The sequence below is a fragment of the Aulonocara sp. 'chitande type north' Nkhata Bay genome, linkage group LG3 (genome assembly GCF_057382095.1).
Source record: "Aulonocara sp. 'chitande type north' Nkhata Bay isolate Kocher_YH1m ecotype deep benthic linkage group LG3, A_spYH_male_GT1.1, whole genome shotgun sequence".
NCBI classification, from domain to species: domain Eukaryota; kingdom Metazoa; phylum Chordata; class Actinopteri; order Cichliformes; family Cichlidae; genus Aulonocara; species Aulonocara sp. 'chitande type north' Nkhata Bay.
This window is the reverse complement of record NC_141346.1, coordinates 31,805,865-31,826,782: the sequence shown is the minus strand read 5'-3', so window position 1 is coordinate 31,826,782 and position 20,918 is coordinate 31,805,865. Positions and strand designations below refer to the sequence as shown.

Here is a 20,918-nt window from a genome sequence, read left to right as displayed (position 1 = left end):
AGAGCTGAAAGATGTTTTCCTGGCTGGATTGTCACTTTCACAACAACACACCTCATTCACACGTATGCATTCAGGCAATGACAAAGTGTGCGAGCGCTGCAGGTCACCTATGCCGCCACCTCCGGTGTTTTCAGGAAGTAAGAGAGGAAGGAAAGCACCCTGGCCAAACCAACAGAGGAAAAGGAAAAGGGGGGAAAGGTATAAACAATTAGATGTTTGTTCCATTTAAAAATGTAACCAACGTGATACTGATAAGAATAATATGGATTTGATAATTAAATATATAAGAAAAAGCTACAGAATTGCTGAATTGGTGGATTTAGATAATCTGCTGTGTTTTGTTAGTGGCTGAGGCAAAGCACCATTTTTGGTTTGTTCCTAAAAAAAGGCTGAAGACAAGACAATCAAGTCTAGAGTTTGAATGACCAACGTTGAGTCAGTCAACACTGTAGTTGGAGATTTTTTCACTCTCATCAAAGAATTTTGTTGACGTACTGTAAGGTAAGAAATCTTGAAAACATAAATAAATACTGATCACCTACAGCAGCTGCAGGATGGAAATTCTTGTCATGAATTACCAGCCTACACTTTTGTGCTGATGTTAAACCCAATGGAGGTTTGGATCAGTGCAGTTATTGAGCAAGCAGAGTGTTGGTGACTCAACGACCTCGCTCTGTAGCTTTATGCCGTCTGACACTTTGTGGTTGAGTTACTGCGATTCTTAGATTTGTCAGTGTCAGTGTCACTGTCACCAAACCATACATTCTTCTCTCACCCTATCACACGCTTTCTGTAGATCGACAAAGACACAGTAAAGCTCCTTCTATACTTTTTCATCAACACAAAGCAAACATCACATCTGTTGTGCTCCGTCTGAACATGAAGCCATACTGCTGCTCACTGATCCTCATCTCTCTTCTTAACGTAGCTTCAACATGGCATAAAAAGAGAAACAAAATATGCTGATGCTGTGTTTCGTTGTGATTTATATGATTATTAAACTATTACTTTTGTAACAGGATGTGGACTTAAAGGACTAAGCTGGGTTAAATCTATCACAGCTAAAAAAAACAAGCTAACTGTGGAATAAAGCGGCGCTTACGTCTCTATCCACAGCAAAATGAGCTAAACTCACCATCAGCAGAATTGTAGATCTCAAAATAATCACTGCAGGAGGAAAATTATGGACAAAGCCCTCAGCAAGATACCACCACACAATGGAGAGAAAACATACAATGGATGCACAGCAAAGGAAGAATTAGTGCAACCAATTCAAGGACAGGTGTTGTTAGTACGGGACATTTGCTGGCCTGGGCGCTGGCCCGGATGCTGAGTATGCAGATCTGCCACCCAGGGAGCACATATGATTAATCCTCCCTCCACCTTTAAATACAACAGCACCGGTTCCTCTCAGCAAGGCACTAAACCCCCGACAGAGAAGCTGCTGCTCAGTAACCAGTGAGTAAGTCTGAGGCTTTGCTCAGCGGCTCAAAGGAAACTGGGAGTTCAGGAGGAGCTCTGCTGCAAATATCACTCAGATAACTGAAGGTTAAAGACTCCTCAGCAGGTTTGATATATTCTTGAGACACCAGAGCATCAGTGAAGCTCCGCAAAGTCCTTAATTACATGTTTTAAGTATGCAGGAACGTGATCTCACCCACACACATACAAGCAGGTGCTCAACCGCTGCGTGTGTAACCCTCAGAGCTTCGTATACGATGACTCAGCAGCAATGTTTCCTCTTCATCACAGGCACAAACTGCTCTCCGAACAAAGACGGGCTCCGTGTCAAGAAACAACAAGAAAACTGCAGGGGTGCGGAGCTGGCGTCTGTAACGCTCAGATTGAAGTCTTAGCGGTTTAGCACGCCGTCGTGAGTGTTTCAGTGGCTGCACAAACACAAAATAAATAACTTCTATGATAAAACACATTCAATCCGGGTTTAATGCAGCTGTCCTTATCTCAGCGTCTCAGTTTAGGACAAAACCTGCAAAAAGAGTAATGGTAAATGGCCTGCATTTGTATAGCGCTTTTCTAGTCCCTAAGGACCCCAAAGCGCTTCACACTACATTCAGTCATTCACACATTCACACACAGGCGATGGCAAGCTACATTGTAGCCACAGTTGCCCTGAGGCGCACTGACAGAGGTGAGGCTGCCGGACACTGGCGCCACCGGGCCCTCTGACCACCACCAGTAGGCAAACATGGGGTTAGTATCTTGCCCAAGGATATTTGGCATGCAGCCAGGAGGCAGCCTGGGATCGAACCACCGACCTTCTGATTAGGCAGAGCTGACCTGCTCTGCCACCTGAGCTACAGCCACCCCAAGAGCATCTAACTCCTGAGGGTTCTTCTCAAGCCCTCCATAAAGTAAAAAGATAATAATCAGTTTAAAAAAAATGTGTTTTTCTTGAACCTTTTGTTAGCACTTCACTGCGGTTTAAAAACTATTGGAAAGTGTTTTTTGTCTACTAATGGTGTGAAAAGCGACCTGCAGACCAAACCACAAAGCTCAAGCTGGTTCCGAGGGACGAAGGCGCAGAAGAAAATGAGACTTTCTTGCTGTTTTTTCTCTTTTAGTGCTAGTTTAATCCGCAGATTTGGCTGCTTTGTTGATAAGGTCAGTTGGAGTTGTAACAGAGGATGTGACTCACAGCTAATAGGAGCACTAAAGGTGCTCTAAAACTCTCGACTCCTGATTGCTGCAATTTGCATCAAAACTCGTACGCCTTCTCTCAGCTGTAACTCGGTCAAATGCAAATGTGCAGAAAGTATCTTTATACTAGTGCTGGACATTTAAAGATTAATATATCTTATTAATATATCCACTTTAAAATGTTTGTCAGAGAACGGCAAAGTTGAGGGTTTGGTAGCTGTCCAACCACTTAAATACACTTGAAGACATATTCACACGTGTTTCTAAGAAGGAAAGCTTTGATTTTTATTTTACATTTTGCAGGTATGAAGATTTTAAACCAAACTAAATTGAAATATTGTTGATATTCTCTCTCTTTTCTTGCATAAAACCTGATGAAAGCTGATGTGAAGGCTACATGCACCTGATTGTGTCTATTTCCAAATGGGTGACTAAATCAGACTTCACTTTTATTATCTGCTGCTGATTCTTTGACATGTGAAATCATGGTTAAAGTTGCCTGTAGTGTAATATTAACCCTGAAAACATGACTTTAAGGACTTTGTTTAGAGCCCTGCTTACAAAACTATCTGCCAAGCTTTTTGGTAAAATATATAAATACTCATATGGTAACCACAGTCACCATATCTCAGTCTAATACACAGTTGCATAATAAAGCATATTTTCAGTGATCTTTATATCATAAGGTCCTTACTTTGCAGCAGCGAGGCTGTTATCTGTTCTTGCCTCCCTGAAGTCAGACATTCTTTCTGACTTCAGCTGAAGATTTCAGTCCCGTTTTGAAGCTCCTATTCATCCCCATCCTCGTGAGTAGCAGCAAAACATTAATTCTCATGAGCAAGGAGAGGGATAAAAGCCAATGCCATCCTGTAATACCACAGTGGATGCATTTTAGAGGCAACTTAGAGGCCCAATTTCAGTCAGGACCAGCACTTCCTGTTCAATAGTCTTTATTCTGTTGTTCAGAGTATAACAGTTGGGTTTATTGAAATGCGATGGAGGCTGAGCAGATATTGAACTATTAAACTCAGACGGGGGAAATGTTTATGAGTTTATGTGCGCTTGCCTAAATGATGCAGTACTGAGTACAACTGTCAGAAGAAGAGTTACAAAGGATGAAGATGCGCTGTTCTAACCGATCAGCAGGCGATGCACACTCGGCTGCTAATGAATGGACAAACCAGCGAGTGCATCCAGAGGCACCCACGTGCTCACTGGCCACTGGCAGAGGGCCGACCGGCATTCGATTGACCTGCTTTAACACCTGTACAATTGCCATAGCAACACTATCCCCCCACCACTCCACCCTCCCCTCCAAACACAAGTTCCCAGGCTCTGTTTCCTGTCTTCTCACATTCATCTGCCTCGTCTTCATCTTCCTCATCTTCTCTTTTTTGCTTCCCTTGTCGATCTTCCAGAAACTCTTGTTCCCTCCTCTTCCTCCCCGTGTCTTTATCCTCCCTGCATCTCTTGCCTCTCTCTGTCTCTCTCTCTGACATCAAGTATCTAACCTCAGATCTCTCAATCGTTCTCTCAGAACCCTCCCTCCTCACCTCCATCTAATTATCTCCACACACCCCTCTTTCCCCATCCCTCACACTCTTCCTCTCCTTCTCCCTCTCCTGCTGCAGGTTGCCTGCCAGCGCTGGGAATGACATCACCGCTTTGAAAATGTATGAATGAACACGTCCGCCATGCGTCTGCATGGTCGGTCACATCTCTCGACGCGAAGAAGCAAGTGAGAAGAGCAAACAAAGGCAGTGCAAGAGGTGGGAAAAATGAATGTTTTGGATGTTTTGGAGCACGGAGACAGGAACAAAGGAAACGTGTCATCATGTGATCGGTTGCATAACAGCTGAGGTGCGATGGGCCAGAGTGATCACAGAGAAAATCTACAACCACTCTGTTCATTCATGCGTTTGCAACAGCGAGATGTGTGTGCGAGTGAAGAGCCAGGGGGGTAAAAAAGTTGGAGAATCAGGAGACAGCTGATGGGTGAAAGAGGGAGAGGTAAAAGCAGGGACAGGGAAAAGGCGATGAGATGGGAACGAGGCAGAAATCCCGGCTCAGACTAGATGATCTCTCTGTCAAAACCACCATCATCCCTTACGCCGGTGCCACAATTTGGCCAAGAGATTCCCATCTATGCAGTTAAAGTCTGAATAATCACAGCTTGTGGATTTTTACAGCCTTCATTACGTGTAAGTGTGATACAGCAAAACAAACAAAGACAAACTCTGGTGATTAGGAATGTCATAAGCCCTGAAGTCAGAGCCATTTCATTTCAGCGATTACAAATAACAAAGAGACCTGCATTCACTGCATCGATCCCATACCAATGCCAGCGCAGGTAACGATATATGAATATATGAATTGATCCACATCCCTCTAATTGATACCACCAAAAGAAAAAGAAACAGAGAGCAAACATAAAGGGATAAAAGAAGGTTAAAAACTGGAAAAGGCTTCATTTACTCAAAGAAAGAATGAAAACTACACAGAGGTTGTCCACTGAGGGTTTCCCACGTGAAGAAAATCTGTGTTGGATATGATGCGATTCGAGTTTTAATTGGCTTGAAGTAAACAGGGGAAGGCATTTAAAAAACATCAGAAGGAGGAGAAATTGGAAGTTAATGTGAGAAATTAGCAGCTAAATAGTCTAACAACATTAAAACTCTCCTCATCGGAACATCCAAAGGCAGAAATTACTGATGTGCCTACACCGTCTGACTAACAGGTATTCACTGAGATTTGCGGTGCACCAAAATAAAAATGTCATAGGCCATGTATGCACAGACTTCACATGATAATGCTGCTGGGGTCAGCTTACCCGCTCGACAACAAAAATCCAAGCTGAGGTAAATGGATATATATAGTGCTTTTCTACTCACTTTGAGGACTCAAAGTGTTTTTACTACAAGCTTTAATCAAACAAATGCTTTTCCAATGGATCTATTTTATCCAAGGATCCTTTGTTGGAGGACCAGGGATTGAAACACCAACCATCCAATTAGCAAATGACACACTCTACCCGCTGAACTTGAATGAACTCCTAAGCAGCCATCGTGGTAAAACCTCCGGACAGATATTTAACCTGTCAGGTCCAAGTACCCCTAACCCTGTCCATTCATAGTTTACAATATTTGGCTTTTGAATAATGTCTCCAAAAATCTTTGGTGGTTTAATCCCAGCAGAGGTGGCGATAGAAATCAATCTCAAAGTCCTCTATCTAAATGAATACAGAGACAAAGATCCAGCCTTATATGTTTTCTGTTTCTGCAAAAGATTTCTTTGACTAAATAGGTTTAGACATTTGTTCTGAGGATTGTTTGAGTGTCACTCCTCCTCCTTATACATGTTTCTCCTGTAACTGGCATCTCTTCATTATAAATAGTGTTGAATTCCAAAACCTCACATACAAAGTCATAAATAATCAGGCTCTGTCGTATGTTAAAGATCTTGTAGTATAGTACAATCCCAGTCCATCCCAGCTGTTACGGGGAAACATGTGGGGTACATCATGGGCAGGTCTGTGACTTCATAGCACCAGGTGTTTATGTACACCACTACATCATTCATTTTTGCCTTCCCTTGCCCATACTTGGTGTTTTGTCCCATTTTCCTGTGCTTTTCTTTGTCTCTTCTCTTTTCAACTCATAAGATGGTCACCCTGAACCTGGAAGTTTCTTCCTGTTGAAAGGGAGGTTTTCCTTTCCACAGTCGTGCTTGCTTGTAGGGGATTGTCTGATTGTTTGGGTTTTCTCTCTCACACTGCCTTCACAAAGCTTCAATAAACATTAAAAGAAAAGAAAAAATACTATATAGGTAAATAGAAAAAACATAAAGAAAAAGTAGTTTATCTATAATTGTAAGCATAATCCACTCAACTTGTTAGCAGCAACCATTCATCACTCTACCCACATTGCACTGATAACTATATAAATTGACTCCTCTATGTCCAGGTTAAAAACACTTCTAAAAAGATCAGTCAGTCAAACTGAGCTTTGACCCACTGCGTACCAGTTTTCCCTGAAATTAAAGTTATAATTAGCCACCCAAGTAAGTTCCTGGAGGCATTTCAAGACAGCGAGACTTGCTTCTAAGACCTTTAACGAAACATCCAATCTGACCTCATCAGTCTGAGGACTTCCTGCAATACAACAACATTTTAGGTTTCATTTTTCAAAGCCAAGAACTGCTAAAGAAATCCTCACGAGGAATTTCGCACATTCCTCCTCGCCAAACGACCAGCTGTCCTGACCAAAGCTTCTTTCATTTCACTGTGAAAAAAATACGGTTCCTCCTTTTTGCCCGTTAAGCAGCAATTACACCTCTTGTGTCTGACCGTGTCGTCATCACACCAGTAATCTCAGAAAATGAACCAGTAGTGTATGTGATGCAGCACCTGGTGACCGTCACTGTGGTGTGAAAGATGATGAATGTGCTCTGGATGCCGATTAAAGTCAAGGTCAAACATATCAGGAAACGTCTTGTGCTGATTATTGCACCACTGCAGGTGCACGGAGGCCAGTTGGCTGTCGGCTTCTGTTAAAACGTACACACATGCTGCACACGCACACGCACACACACACACACACACACACACACACACTGTTCTCCAGAAGGAGACTGAGCATATGGGTGTGTTTACTCTCTCAGCTCGGCTCTATGCAGCTCTGCAAAGCGACATAAACACTTTGCATGTGTGTTTTGCAGCGCAACATCCTTCTCTTCCTCCCCTTCAAGCACTTCATCATCAATTTTTTTTCACCTCCTCTAATTTTGCTCCCTTATCTTTCTCCTCTTCGTCGTTTCTGCCCCAGCCAATCTTCCTCTTGTTCTGCTTCATCATCTTCCTCCCACTGCCCCCTCTCTTGTATCCCTCTCTTTCTCCATCCTTTCCTATCCAATTCCTCTTCCCCTTCTCCCCCTTAATCATTCGATGAGGAAGCGAGTAAGAGCTTCAGATTTACAAGGGCTGTCATCTCCGCTTCTCTCCATCTCCCATTTCTCTCGCTCTCTCTCTTTCCTGCACACTATCTCTACCTCGTTCGCCCCCAGAGATAATTAAAGAGACCACTAGTAATCCCATCCAACCGTGCAGGACTGGGCAGTGCACCCGAGCAGTTGCACACACAGACACACACACACTTGTGCATGCACAACACTGCAGCATGTGGCAAGTTGTACTCAAAATGTGTAAAACATGAAACATTAGAATTTGCACAAGAACACACTTTGGATTTAAAGTGTATAGGGCACACACACACACACACACACACACACACACACACACACACACACACACACACACACACACACACACACAGAGAGAGAGTTTATCAGCAAAGAGTTATACGACAAATTGACCTAGTTCATTCAAACCTGAGAGCCAAGATGAAGGAAACTGGAAGGAGAGATGGATGTTTGGGTAAATGAACGTGAGCTAAGTGATAAATGAATCGAAGCACAAATGATATAAATGGGGGTGTGAATGGGTTGGAGCCTTTGCTGATGGAGAGATGGGGAAAGTTAGAGATAAATGGATGGAACAATGGCCCAAATGGCACTACTATACAGGATAAATAGATAGAAAAACGAATGAAGGCTTTCCAGGATGGATGGAGAGATTGAAAAGAGGACTGAGGGCCAGTTTAAAAAGATGTGGATGGGAAGGAAATGATGAATGAGTTGCTGGAGGGATTAAAATGAAGGAAGAAGAGCATAATATCAATACTATTTAGATGCGAGAGATGTGGCTATGAAACGGTTTGGAGAGATGGACGGTAAAATTGGACGACAAATGGATTGAAGAAGCGATATTAGATGGACCAGTGCAGGACTATATGAATGGATGGAAGGATTTTTTGGGCGATGTGATTTGCCTGGACTATAACGAATTTGGTGGCAGAAATCGGAAGATGAAAGGACGGCAAAAAAAAAAAAAAAATCAAAGGTGGACAGACCGAGAAGAGATCAGGTGAATAAATGGAAGGAAGTCAGCAAAGGTTTGGACAGAGAAGGGGAAAGATGGATGGATGGCTAGTGCAAAATGCAAGGATTTATGATAAGACGCTCTGAATATGACAAATTTGGTGGCAGAAATCCAAAAAGCAAATGAATGGAAATCATACAACGTAGACGGACTGAAAGGTTGGATCCATAAAGGGGCAAATAGAGGGTTGCATGTGCATGAAATAATTAATTTAGGATGAATGGGTGCATAAATCAGCAGAAAAATAAACAGAATTACATGACAACAGCATATAGGCAGATGGGTAAATGCACGTAGGCTGGGGAAGCGTGGAGGATGAATGGACGAGAAAGATGCATGAATACACGAGTGAAAAGAGTCCAGTCAGGTGATGTTCGACTGGGGGGGACAAATGAGTGCATGCATGGACTGATGGAGAAGGGAAACAGAGTGAGAGGCAGACGGGAATCATAAAAATGCACCAGAGAGATACAGGGATAAAGTACCTGTTGCCGATTTGGGTCTGTGTCTTCCTTTGGGCCGTCGCTGGGAATTGCCCATACTATTCTTCCTGTCCCAAAACATCACCGCTTCATGCCACCGACACACACACACACACACACACTGACTGACTGACAGAGAGAGAGAGAGAGTGACGGTCGAGGTGTGAGCTCGTCTCCCGGATTAAAGCATGTGCAAGACGAGTGACAGTCGATAAGTGTGTGAGTGAGAGGGAGGACTGAGCGTCACAGCATCACCGAAGCCGCCTGCGTCCCGAAGTGTGTGACTGCATGTCTGTGGTGTGTGAGGGGAGCTCGGCGTGTGATTGCAGATGAGTGTGTGTGTCCTACTCTACGTATATATGTGTGAGTGTGAGAGAGAGCTTGGGTGAGTGCACAGCGCTACGTGAGCTGGTGACAAAGCAGCCTGGGTACCGGCGTGTTTGTGTGTGAGAGAAACAAAGTGTGCGTAAGCAGCTGTGCATATTTTAGTGTAAGGTTTCAGTGCAGCCAGTGAGCATGTGCGTTACGCATGTGTGTGTTTGTGTGTCTTGAGAGAGAGAGAGAGACAGAGAGAGCATCCATTGCGTTGATTAGCTCCCAGCCAGTTGAATCCAGCCGCTGCTGTTCAATTCAGAAAGAATGCAGGCAATCACAGACGAGAGATCGAGGAAGAGGAACACAAGTGAGAGAGAGAGGAGAGGGAGTGAAAGAGGCAGAGCGAGAAATCAGGGAGAAAAGAAAAGAAAAGAGAGAGGAGGGGTCGGTGCAGAGAAGGAGAAAGTGATAGATTGGTCCACTATCAGCTATGTGACCAGAAAACTGAGGAGACACCGGCTACACAGCCAAAAGTATTTGGACAACCTTGCTTCCTCCCTTTTTGCTGTTGTCCACATACTTTTGCATACTTGGCTGACAACAACCTTTACTCTCATTTTATTGCCGTTTAGGACAAAATAAAAGCTTTTTAGTGAGCTGAGGAACTCGAAAAGCTGTAGGAGAGATAGATACCCGGTAAGGCGACAGCATTGAGGCTTGAAAGGAGAATGTGAGCCAATTCAGTGTGAGGATTAGATGTCAGTCTGATAATGAGTCAGAAAGCTGGACTGGTATCAGTGACAAGAGATGAGATGTCGTGCAAGTGTGACCGACAGCTTTTATTTGTATGTTGGTAGAGAAGTTTTGGACTGACATAGAGCGAAAAGGTCAGTCCTCTTTGTCGTTGCACTTTCAGTATCATCATATAGTATTTCACTAATAAACAGTCTGTTAAATTTACTACACTTGTACCGTCTGTCAATTTTCTTCAGTTTATTGCCTTAATTTGTCGATGCTTGCATAATGACGAGGAAGCGTTTTGAATCTTAACCTGGGTCACAGAGACAGCAACCTAAGCAATTCAGTTCAATTTTAGTTATATAGTGCCAAATCACAACAACAGTTGCCTTGGCAACTTGTTACATGAAGGTATGTAAATAGATTAGCTGGACCTTGCTTTTCTACTTAATCTGGACGCATTTTCGTACTACAAGCCTCATTCAAACACATTTATAGAAGTCGATTGTTTTATGTCTAACCACTTTGTGAGCCAGAGGTCGACCAAAACCTCTGATTAGTAGACAACCCGCTCTGTCTCCCGAGCTTCTGGGACCGGGGTGCGGAGGCTTCAAAACTTCCCCTTTTCCCTATCACAGTAATCCAGTGACTGCTGTCAGCACTTTCACTGCAACACAGCTAAAGTAAGTGTGCAAAGTTAATCCAGCAGACTTCATTTCCCAAATTGTAAACCAGCAAGTACATTGCTGCTGGGGTGAAACATGATAACTTTAACCTGTGACTAATCCCATTCTTCCTTTGGGCTCCACCTCCACCTCGAAAAGTCCCAGGCAGAATTCTGCTGAAAGTGAATTGAATTGGCTGAGTTGTGTCACATGAGATGAGTTACAGTGCCTGAGATTGGTCTCTGACTTCTTGTACACGAGCACTGACTATTGTAAATATAAGATAAGTTGCACATTTTAAAACAGAAATGGTTCACTGAATTCTAAAAACACGTCTGGACCAGATCCAGACAACATTCCAACTAATAGTCACATAAGCATTAGAGGGTTGCTTAGGCAACAGGAATGTCAGGTACCTGTGTGGGCGTGGCTTTGAAGAAATCATTTTAATAAATCCATCCATCCATTTGCTTCCGCTTATCCTTTTCAGGGTCGCGGGGGGCGCTGGAGCCTATCCCAGCTGTCATAGGGCGAGAGGCAGGGTACACCCTGGACAGGTCGCCAGTCTGTCGCAGGGCTAACACACAAGGACAGACAACCATTCACACTCACATATTCACACCTAGTGGCAATTTGGATTATCCAATTAACCTATCCCCACAAGCTGCATGTCTTTGGACGGTGGGAGGAAGCCGGAGTACCCGGAGAGAACCCACGCAAACACGGGGAGAACATGCAAACTCCACACAGAAAGACCCCGGCCTGATGGTGGAATTGAACTCAGAACCTTCTTGCTGTGCGGCAACAGTGCTAACCACCGTGCCACCGTGCTGCCCCATTTTAATAAATCTATTTTAAAATGCTCAAGTATGTTACAGACATTCATGTCTCTTTGTGTGGCTTAACCTGTAAATAAAAAGAAGTAATGGAAATGAATCAGCTCTGAGTTTATTCTTGCAGAAAAAAAAAAAAAAGGTTGGTATCATTGTGAAATGGAAAAGGTGTAAGTTGATACGTCTTCAGCCAGGAAAATCAAGACTTTTTAGTGGGTTTGCACATCTACTAAGAACACCTGAAGTTGTTTAAATAATTTTCAATCATAATCTTTCAATTTTTCTTGATGCACTGAATTATTGATGCACTAACAGCCTCATGTGTTGCAGCCTTTTGCACCGGAATAAAGATGTCATTGTTTCATGCTGTGAATAAAACATCTGATACGATCCACAAATCGTACAAAACATCTGAAGTAAGGTGGCCAAACCATAAAGTGGAAGGACAGAGAAAAATATGGGGGTAGACGTGTGGAGAAGGACTCCAGGAGAAGGAGAAGGACAGAAAGAGATGGAAAAAAAAAGAAAGCAAGATGACTAAATAAGGATGGGGAAACTGGGTGGGCTCAGACCGAGGGAGAAAAATTGAAAGTGAAGTGAGCGGCAAAGGGAATGAGACTGAGCGGGTGAAGGAGTGAAAGAGGGAAGCGGGGAGAATACAAAATGAGGAGAGGATTTCTCTTCTCATTCCTCGCTCCCTTCATTTTCCTTCACATCTTCCCTTCCCTTTATCAAGTCTGCACACTCGATCTCGTAAAGCACAGGTCTCACACACACCCACACCCACACACAAATACACACACAGATGTAGAGGTTGGACAAGGTCACCCAGACACAGTTATGAAGGGACTAAGTGGAAATTCATTTTCTACTCAAGATTGAAAAAGGCGTATCACGGCTACCTCGCAGCACATCACGTAACCCTTTAAATAACTAAAAATTAGAGCTAAACTTACATTTGTTCCACGTTTGACTTACTTTTTTCAAAACCTTTAATTTCTGTGTTTACTAAGCATGACATTGATGATTACTTTGAGCCAAAAACTGAAAGCAGCTACAATCAGTATTTTAATTATAAGAATGTATCAGAGTGTTAAAGGAGGAAGTTAGAGAGGATGAGCTGGATGTGCAGCTCCGCTTGGCTTTACTGAGCTCTCAGCACATTGCTGAGCTGTCCAGTTCATAACTATTGCACCGGTTCCTCCTCACTGCTCTCAGGGGTCACAGTGGGCAGTGCTGTCAGGTGAATAAGCTCACCAACAAAATAAAAGGGAAAGAAAACACACCAAGCAAATATCTGCTGAACACAGTGTCACATTTAACAGTTATCGCACATGCAGCTACTTATATAGTCATGTGCTCTTGGTACTCCTTTGGTGTCATCTGGCAGTATGCAAGTTGGTCCAGTAGAGTCACTTTGCATGCCAACGGTGACTTCACCACAGCTCCGCACCATTTTACAGCGCTAACATGCTGCAGTATGCTCCTGTACGACAGGGATCGCCACTCTGACAAAAATCCCCACATCAGCTCTGCTATAAGAGAAGAAAACTCCAAATTGGAAGTTTTTTTATTGTTTGGTTTGTTTGTTTGTTTTTCAAAAAAGTCTCATCTTTCAAACCTTGGTATAAATTATGAATTTCTGAGTTCCTGTAATGATGCTATTGAGCATAATGAACCTAAAAGGTGTGGGTGGGATAAAGTGGATGGCAGCAAATAGCTTATTAAAAATAATAAAAATGATACAAATTACCTAAAAAAAAAAATGCCATCAGTCCATCTTTTATATACAGTCTGTGGTCCCAAATAGGAAAAGTCCCGCCCGAGCGTCACTCGGTGAAGAGTTGAACTGAGAACGTGATGGATTCAGTCAGCAGTACATGGACACCAAAGCAAACAAAAAACTAAAGGAAACTTTGGACTTAATAAGAAAGACAGAAACACTACTCCAAATGAAAAATAACGTTGCCCCACAGCTGCTGGATGTGTCGATAAGTAACAAAATCAAAGAATGATGGACCCTTCATCCATCATATTTGCTCACTGTTGCATCATTGTTGGGTTAGATCTAAAACTAATAATAACTCATAAAACCGCAGTGGAACGATGGCACTCTACCTCTGGAGGTAAAGCAGACAGATGGTGCAGTGTTACATCTCTGTTGACTACGGAATAAAAGGGAAAAGCAAACTGACCACCACACACACACACACACACACACACACACACACACACACACACACACACACACACACAGAGCCTGCAGGTCGTTTCCATTTGTCAGGAGCGGAGAGTAAAGAGCACTGGAGGCCATTCTTGTTCTTTTATATTCCAAAACTAAGTACTCCTATCTCTCCATTATATTTCATGACCACGTGGCCGTACCACTGATTTTTTTTTTCTTTCTGTCTTTTGTCTTTTACATCTTTTAACCTTATTTGCCCGTCCAGCTCAATTAAATTCAATATATTATACTTAATTTATATCAGAAGAACAGCTGCGTGCTCGTCAAACAGAGCAGAAGTCTGACTGGAGACTGCAGTCTGTCTCTCTTGGTCCGTCAGAACGAGCGTACAGCCTGATAAACCCACCCGATCCTTCCTCGTCTTCTTCTTGTCCTGCTCTCCTCTCTCATCTCTCTTCCTCTTCCTCTCTGCTGCATTGCACATCCTGATAAAATCCTGATAGAGAACGGCGATGAAGAGCTCTTCTCCAAATTATCAAGACTTGAGAAAAACTATCTTTAGTGCTGCTGTGAGATTCTACACTGTAGTAATAAAGGGGGATGTTTGATTGTTGAGGTTTTCTCTCAATTGGTGTCTTTTTCTTACAATATAAAAGTTCTTTGAGGGGGATTTTATTGCAATTTGGTGCTATATAAATAAAACTGAATTGAAATAAATTTCCATACAAAGCACAACAGAGCCATGTTTTGATGGTGCTTACTGCAAATTCTGACCATACCATGTGAATGTAGCAGCAGAAATTGAGACTCACACCAGATAATGTTTTTCCAGTCTTCTATTGTCAAGGTTTAGTGAGTCTGAGTCTCAGTTTCCCATTCTTTAGCTCATGACACAAGAATATTTAAATAAACTCTCGACTGACTGCATTTATGTGAGCATGTCACTCGGATCCAGGTCACATTTATTTCTCTGCAAGCTGATACACAGCTAAGAGCAGCAATGAGGAAATGAAGATGAGATTCCAGCACAATAACTTCCGTCTGTTTACTTCTAGAGAAACGGGAGCGGACTCTCTGTGGCTTCATGGGAATGTTTACTTGTACGCTTCTTCTGCCAGAAGCCATCACAGCATTAACAGCCCGAGCAGTAAAACTGAGAAAAATGACTTCACAGCTCATCTCCTTTCCCTAAAGGCACATTTTAGTAGATTATTTTCCACTTTATTAGCATCATTATTGCTGTTTCTTTAATGAAGAGCATTGTGTTTCAAGGGTGTGCTGGAGAATAGACGATGCTGGCTCGCACTCGCAAACAAAGTCGAGGACTGACAATGAGATATTACCACATAAATTTATAGACACGAGGGAAAACATCCATCAAGCTTTTGTAAATCTAAAATTTACTTATTTAATGAGAGAAAAATATCATATCATAGACTCTTTATAAAAATTGGACACAACCTCTGGTACTGAATAAAGAGAACATGTTTTTTAATGGCCGGCAGGGGGCGACTCATGTTGTTTATAGAGAAAACTCCCTCAGCTCACTCACTGGGTGAACCCTCTTTAATTTCATTGTCTAGCTTTAAACCAGAATAAAACATGATGCTAATTTTGTAAGCTAGTAGCGCCCAGGAAGACCAAAAAGCATGCTATGCTTAACAACGTGAATGACAACTACAATTCAATTTAGCTTTATTTGTATGGCACCAACTCACAACAGTTGCCTCATAGCACTTTATATTGTATGGTGAATTGTTAGCCTTGCAGTGTGGAGTGCGACCTGTTGTGTCAGTTAGATACGCCCTCACTCGTCCCATTTGGTGTCAAAACACCAAGATGGCAATGTCAACTCGAAGCTCCACAGCAGGATTTTGGTAACCACTGGGGGATGTCACAGTTACTAAATTAATCTTTTATATGCAGTCTATTGCAAAAGGCAAGGCATGCACTTTATGTCAGATCGCCCCCTGGTGGCCAGAGATAATAGCCAGCAGGAGGCGCCTCCAGTGGTTTCAAAAGGACCTTCAGTTGGATAATTTGTGGGAGAATGGCCCCCGTCCCTCTCACTTAATGACATCAACAAACACTTGCCTGATGAGGGTTCTGGTTTCTCCAGTGGGTTATGTGGCTACTGGCCATCTTTGCATATAGTCTATAATCTATACTTTTGTATAGTCTCATTTAACCCAGAGCTGGAGCTAGGGAAAGGGTTTTCCTTAGAATATTGCCTCTAATAGTCACTAAAATTCGAGATGCAGATCCAGTCAGATAGTTATGAAAAGTTAAGTTATGAAAAGCGTGCAGTTAAACTAAAAAATGTATTTTTTCCTCTGTTGAGGGTGTGAGCTGTTTGTAACATCTGCCTTTATTAGAAATTATCTTAAATATCACAATCCTTCATCCAAGCATGCAAAAACTGGTGAAGCATAAAAGATATGACACAGGTATTTGTAAATGCAGACACGACCACAGCACTGAAGCTGGATTCACAGCCTTCTCACAGACACTTAAAGCAGGTGGATGGATGCTGTCAGCAGAGCTGAACTCCTGTCTTTTTTCTCTCCCTCCCTTTTGCTGGCATTTAGTACTCTCTGGCATATTTGCTCAATGAAATCTGCTGGGATTCCCTATTACCAATATCCCTAAACCATCACTAATCCAGGTTCATCCCCGGACCTACCACAAAGATTGCTTTTAGCCTCCCCCCACCTCAAATCTTGATACCACCAGTTATGTAACAGCTGTGAGGCCCGGAGGGTGAAACAGAGAGTGGCGTTAGAGAGTGAACCATTCAATTTCTTGCTGATACTGCCTGTTTTTTTTTGTTTGTTTGTTTGTTTGGGGGGTTTTTGGCCTCAATTTCACACAGGTGGCCACATCTTGTCAGCTACGGCTCTGAGTTACAGGCACACTCTCTTTCTTCTCTCTGTTTCAGGCTCAGTCTTACACTGAAAGATCATTTTTATCAGACTCATCTCTTTGAACCACTCCGTCTTTTCACTGCTTCAGCCTCTCACTCTCCATCCCTCCCCTTTATCACTGTCTCTGTCCCAGAAAAGTCAGGCAAGGTGAGAAAATTCCACCTCCCTGCCCGCCGCTGATTTCTCTCTCGTCTCTCGCCTTCTTTCTCAAGTCGTATTCACACGAGGACGACCACAAGACCTGACTTCGCCTTCTACATCCCTGCAGCTCTCACATGAGCTGACCAAAGCGTGATAGAAAGTGTGGTTTCTTTTCTCCTTCGCTGTTCAAATCTCACCACAGCATCCATAATATTTACCCTTCTCTCAACTTGGCCCAGCCTTGAACTAGCTATCAGAGCATGCCAAGCCAAACCTTCTCATAATAAGAGAGAGGCCGCTTTCAGAGAAACGAAGGATCAAAACAAGGCAAACAGAAGTTCTTTTTCAGCAGTCAAGCATTTGTTTACCTCCTCCGTGCTCTGCTCAGCACATATTTCCCCCTTTGCCACCAGCCAGGAAGCGATTTTACCTGTTTGTCCTGTTCCAGCGAATGAGAGACAGGTGCAACTCCGATTTGTTTTCTGTTTCAACCTGCGAAACCTCTGTTGAGAAAGAAAATTAAATCTGATATTATGTCTGTGGGTTTTATTTGCTGCGGGCCACAGAGCTCGTTCCGATCAGAGCAGCTCCATTTTCCAGCTGAGTCGCCCCAAGTTAGGAAACCTCACCGAGGTGTTGAGGGGGATTTTTTCAAACGAGGCTGAAAAAGTGTCGAGAAACCTTTGATTTGTATTTCATGATGTTGATGTCAGAGCCCTAGAAGTTGTACAGAGACGCTGGCCGTCTTTAGCTGCCTGAGTTTTGGTGACTTCATCCTGCCAGTGGTGGTTTCCACCAAACGTGACAGCCATGAACTGCCGTCTTCCTCTTAGCTGCTCCTGATTCAGTCAAACGACTTTAATCAATAAATGAGCCTGTTTATGCAGATTTTCTTATGTGTGAGCCCTCACTTCAGCTCAGGAGGTGTTTCGGGAGAGGAGGAAGAGGATTAGGTGGAGATGAGGAGGAAAAGGTGGATGAAGAAGAAGGAGAAGATGAAAGCATGAAAGATTTCTCCAAAGTGAAACCACAGACAAACAAAAGGGAGATCATATTGCTTTTTACAACAACCGACTGCAAACCACCCACTCACACATGCACACAAACTTCCACAATACTGACAATAGCTGCTAATTGGACTGAAGGAGGATGTTGATCACATTTTTTAAACATGGATTCCAAACCCAGGCCCTGGTGCCAGCTGCTAAAAACTACGGCTAACGAGGATGAGCTGACACACAGATTCTAGAAAGCTCAGTCAGCTCTCCTCACTCATTAACACACTTTTCTTCTCAAAGACGTCCCCACAAGCTTGATGGCAGGACCGTGATAGTGGATTGAAATTCACCTATTGTGTCTAAAACTCATTTTAAATTGTAATCTGGGTTTAAAATTGAATATAAAAGCCAAAAAATTAGAGAACAACTAATGAATGAAACCGTCAAACATGACTTTAAAACAAAAAAGGATCAAATTGTGCCACAGTTATTATATTTAGGGACTTCTTCACTTTGAGATGAAAATCAGTTACTGGCTTTCGTCAGATGATGTTTCCAAAGTCACAAAAGGGACAAATGAAGGTTTATTTAATTACACCGAAGTTGGATTTCTTAAAAAAAAAAAAGCAAAGTAAAAATCATCTTTGAGTGTCACTCGGCTGTCAGCTTACAGTGAGAGTAATTTATCACTTCAAAGCCTCTTTGGAAACAGAGATAATTGGAAGATTTTTCCCCTGAGACCAAATAAGCTGATGCAGATTTAAATCAGTTAAAAAACAAAACACGTGTGACAGTAAAAGCCTCACAAATCCAGCAGTCACCACAGACTCAAAGTGTTTCACCTTTGCACGCTGTGCACACACTCACTGCTACAAACTAATTAAAGGCAATAAATGCATGAAGTCACGCACACACACATACACACTGGCTCCGATTGCTACAGTACCTTATAGTGGCTCAAACAGCAGGCTGTGGGACTAAAGTTTGTTTTGGGGTGGCTGCAACAAGTCAACAACACTCGAGTGCCTCTGGATCCGAGCGAGTGTGCACAGAAAAGAGAGGCAAGGAGGAGGCGGGAGGCGAGAGGAGGGGGGAGGATTTGTGGGCAGAGAAACCAGCAGAAAGAAAGAGAGAGACAGAAACACCGAGAGTACAAATCAAGTGTACAAACTCCCAACAGAGGATCAAAGACAGCAGGTATGAAAGAGGCTTTAAAGTGGGAGGAGCAACGCAAACGCAAAGGATGAAACGACGGATTAGAAAAAAAACAACAAAGCACATGCACGATTGTTGGAGCTGAAAATATGAGGAAACGGGAGGCTCACAAATTCAGATCATTCCAACAGAGCAGACATCTGGCCTAGAGAGGATTATGGGTAATTAACTGCTCTTTAATGATCCCCGCTGAGCGAGGACTCTGACAGGACGAGTGCAGATTATACTCGGATACGTAAAAATGTGTGTTTGTAGCTCTGTGTGTGTCCGTGTGTGGTCATTCCCTCAGAGGGCAAGTCAGGGCAATAACTCAGACTACACTGTAATCCACCACAAGGACCACACACACACACACAAAGTGGCATAAATGTCAACAGAAATTTATTCATTTGCAACTGAACACACAGCAAACGCCCTGGTTAGCCTCCGGTGCTGCTTTTCAGAGATTTTCATCCTTCATCCTGCAGGTATTAAAGTTGTTATTTGACCTGTTGTTTCAGTTGCTCATGTGAAAATGTTTTTATTTCTCCTTTAAATCAACCCTGTATCAGGATGAAAGGCACACAAGTCCACATTCATTCATTCACAATCTCAAGGCCGTTTGTTCACGCAGCCAAACACTAACGATGGTATCGACCGCAACCAGCGAGTCAACAGGTGCTGGGATGATAACAGAGAGACGGACACACCTGAGGAAATCTGAGTGTGGGACAATGAGAGGCAGCAAATGAGGGAAAAGATGAAGGCGGGGCATGGATATGGTTACCTATCTGGCAATGCACAGGAAGAAGCGAGCAAAGAAAGAAAGAAAGAAAAGTGACGTCATCTATTAAATGCAAAAGCTTAATTAAACACGGGGTGCACAGGGTCATAGTTTAATAAAAGCAGAATAATGCAGCTCATATCCTACTGCAAGCTTTGCTCACCTTCATGTCTTTCATTTAGTCATTATTAAAAAAATAAACGATCTGATAGAAAAGAAATCTCTTTATCTAGTTTTTAAAAAATGGCATGAAAAAGTCATGTGATACTAAACTGAATAAACAACCTTAACAAAGGTCACAATAGTTTTTCAGCTGCTTGATGCAACAAGTTCACTGATTGATTGATTGATTACAGTCAGACTGAAATACTTCAACCAGCAAAAATGTGACTTTTGGCTTTCAAAGAAAACTCACCAGCTGCTCCAAATTAAAAAGGTTTGGCAGCTCTCAGCTCAGTACAGCTTTGAAATCATCAACAAATCCTTACAACAACTTCTAGTTGCATCTGTGTAGGTTCTCCAGTCATCCAGGTCATGGTAAATGGTGAACAGTCTGGTGCTTACATAACACTTTTCTACTTCAATTTAGCACTCAAAGTACTTTTTTACTACAATCAATGATGAGGATCAATGATTAGGACACACAGGAGGTTAAATACATGGGAATCTCCAGGTTGTAGAACTGAAGAAGCCTCCTGAGTGACAAAAAAGTCTTTGTGAATCAAAAAGAAGCTGCCTTCTTTACAAGCACTCGAGGATGACTTCTTATTTTATTATCTTTTGATGACAGTTGCACCTGTTGTCAAAAGAAATGATTAAAACGGATGTTAAATGAATCTTTTATGCTATTAGGCTTTTTTCTCTGTAAAGTATCAGTGAGATCAGTGAATGTGCAAGAAATTCCTGTGAACCGAAAGCTTAAGTTTCAGACTGCTGTTATGTATCTGCGGTGGTTATTCAATGCTTGGCTTTACCTCAGCAGTTGGGTCTTGTAGCTGAGAGTGCC

At 42.7% G+C, this 20,918-nt stretch overlaps 1 protein-coding gene across 3 annotated transcripts in view; it reads right to left on the bottom strand.

Moving 5' to 3' along the window:
- Window positions 1-20,918, bottom strand: part of nhsl2 (NHS-like 2) — a 203,644-nt gene that overhangs the window by 94,731 nt on the left and 87,995 nt on the right. Inside the window, exon 1 of one of the 3 annotated variants that reach the window (XM_086276549.1) lies at window positions 9,139-9,715. The exons of the other annotated variants lie outside the window; for them this stretch is intronic. Coding sequence (XP_086132675.1) covers window positions 9,139-9,217 — 79 coding nt within the window. The 5' untranslated portion in view covers window positions 9,218-9,715. Of the gene's footprint in view, window positions 1-9,138; window positions 9,716-20,918 lie in introns of those variants that run through there. 3 annotated transcript variants of the gene reach the window in all.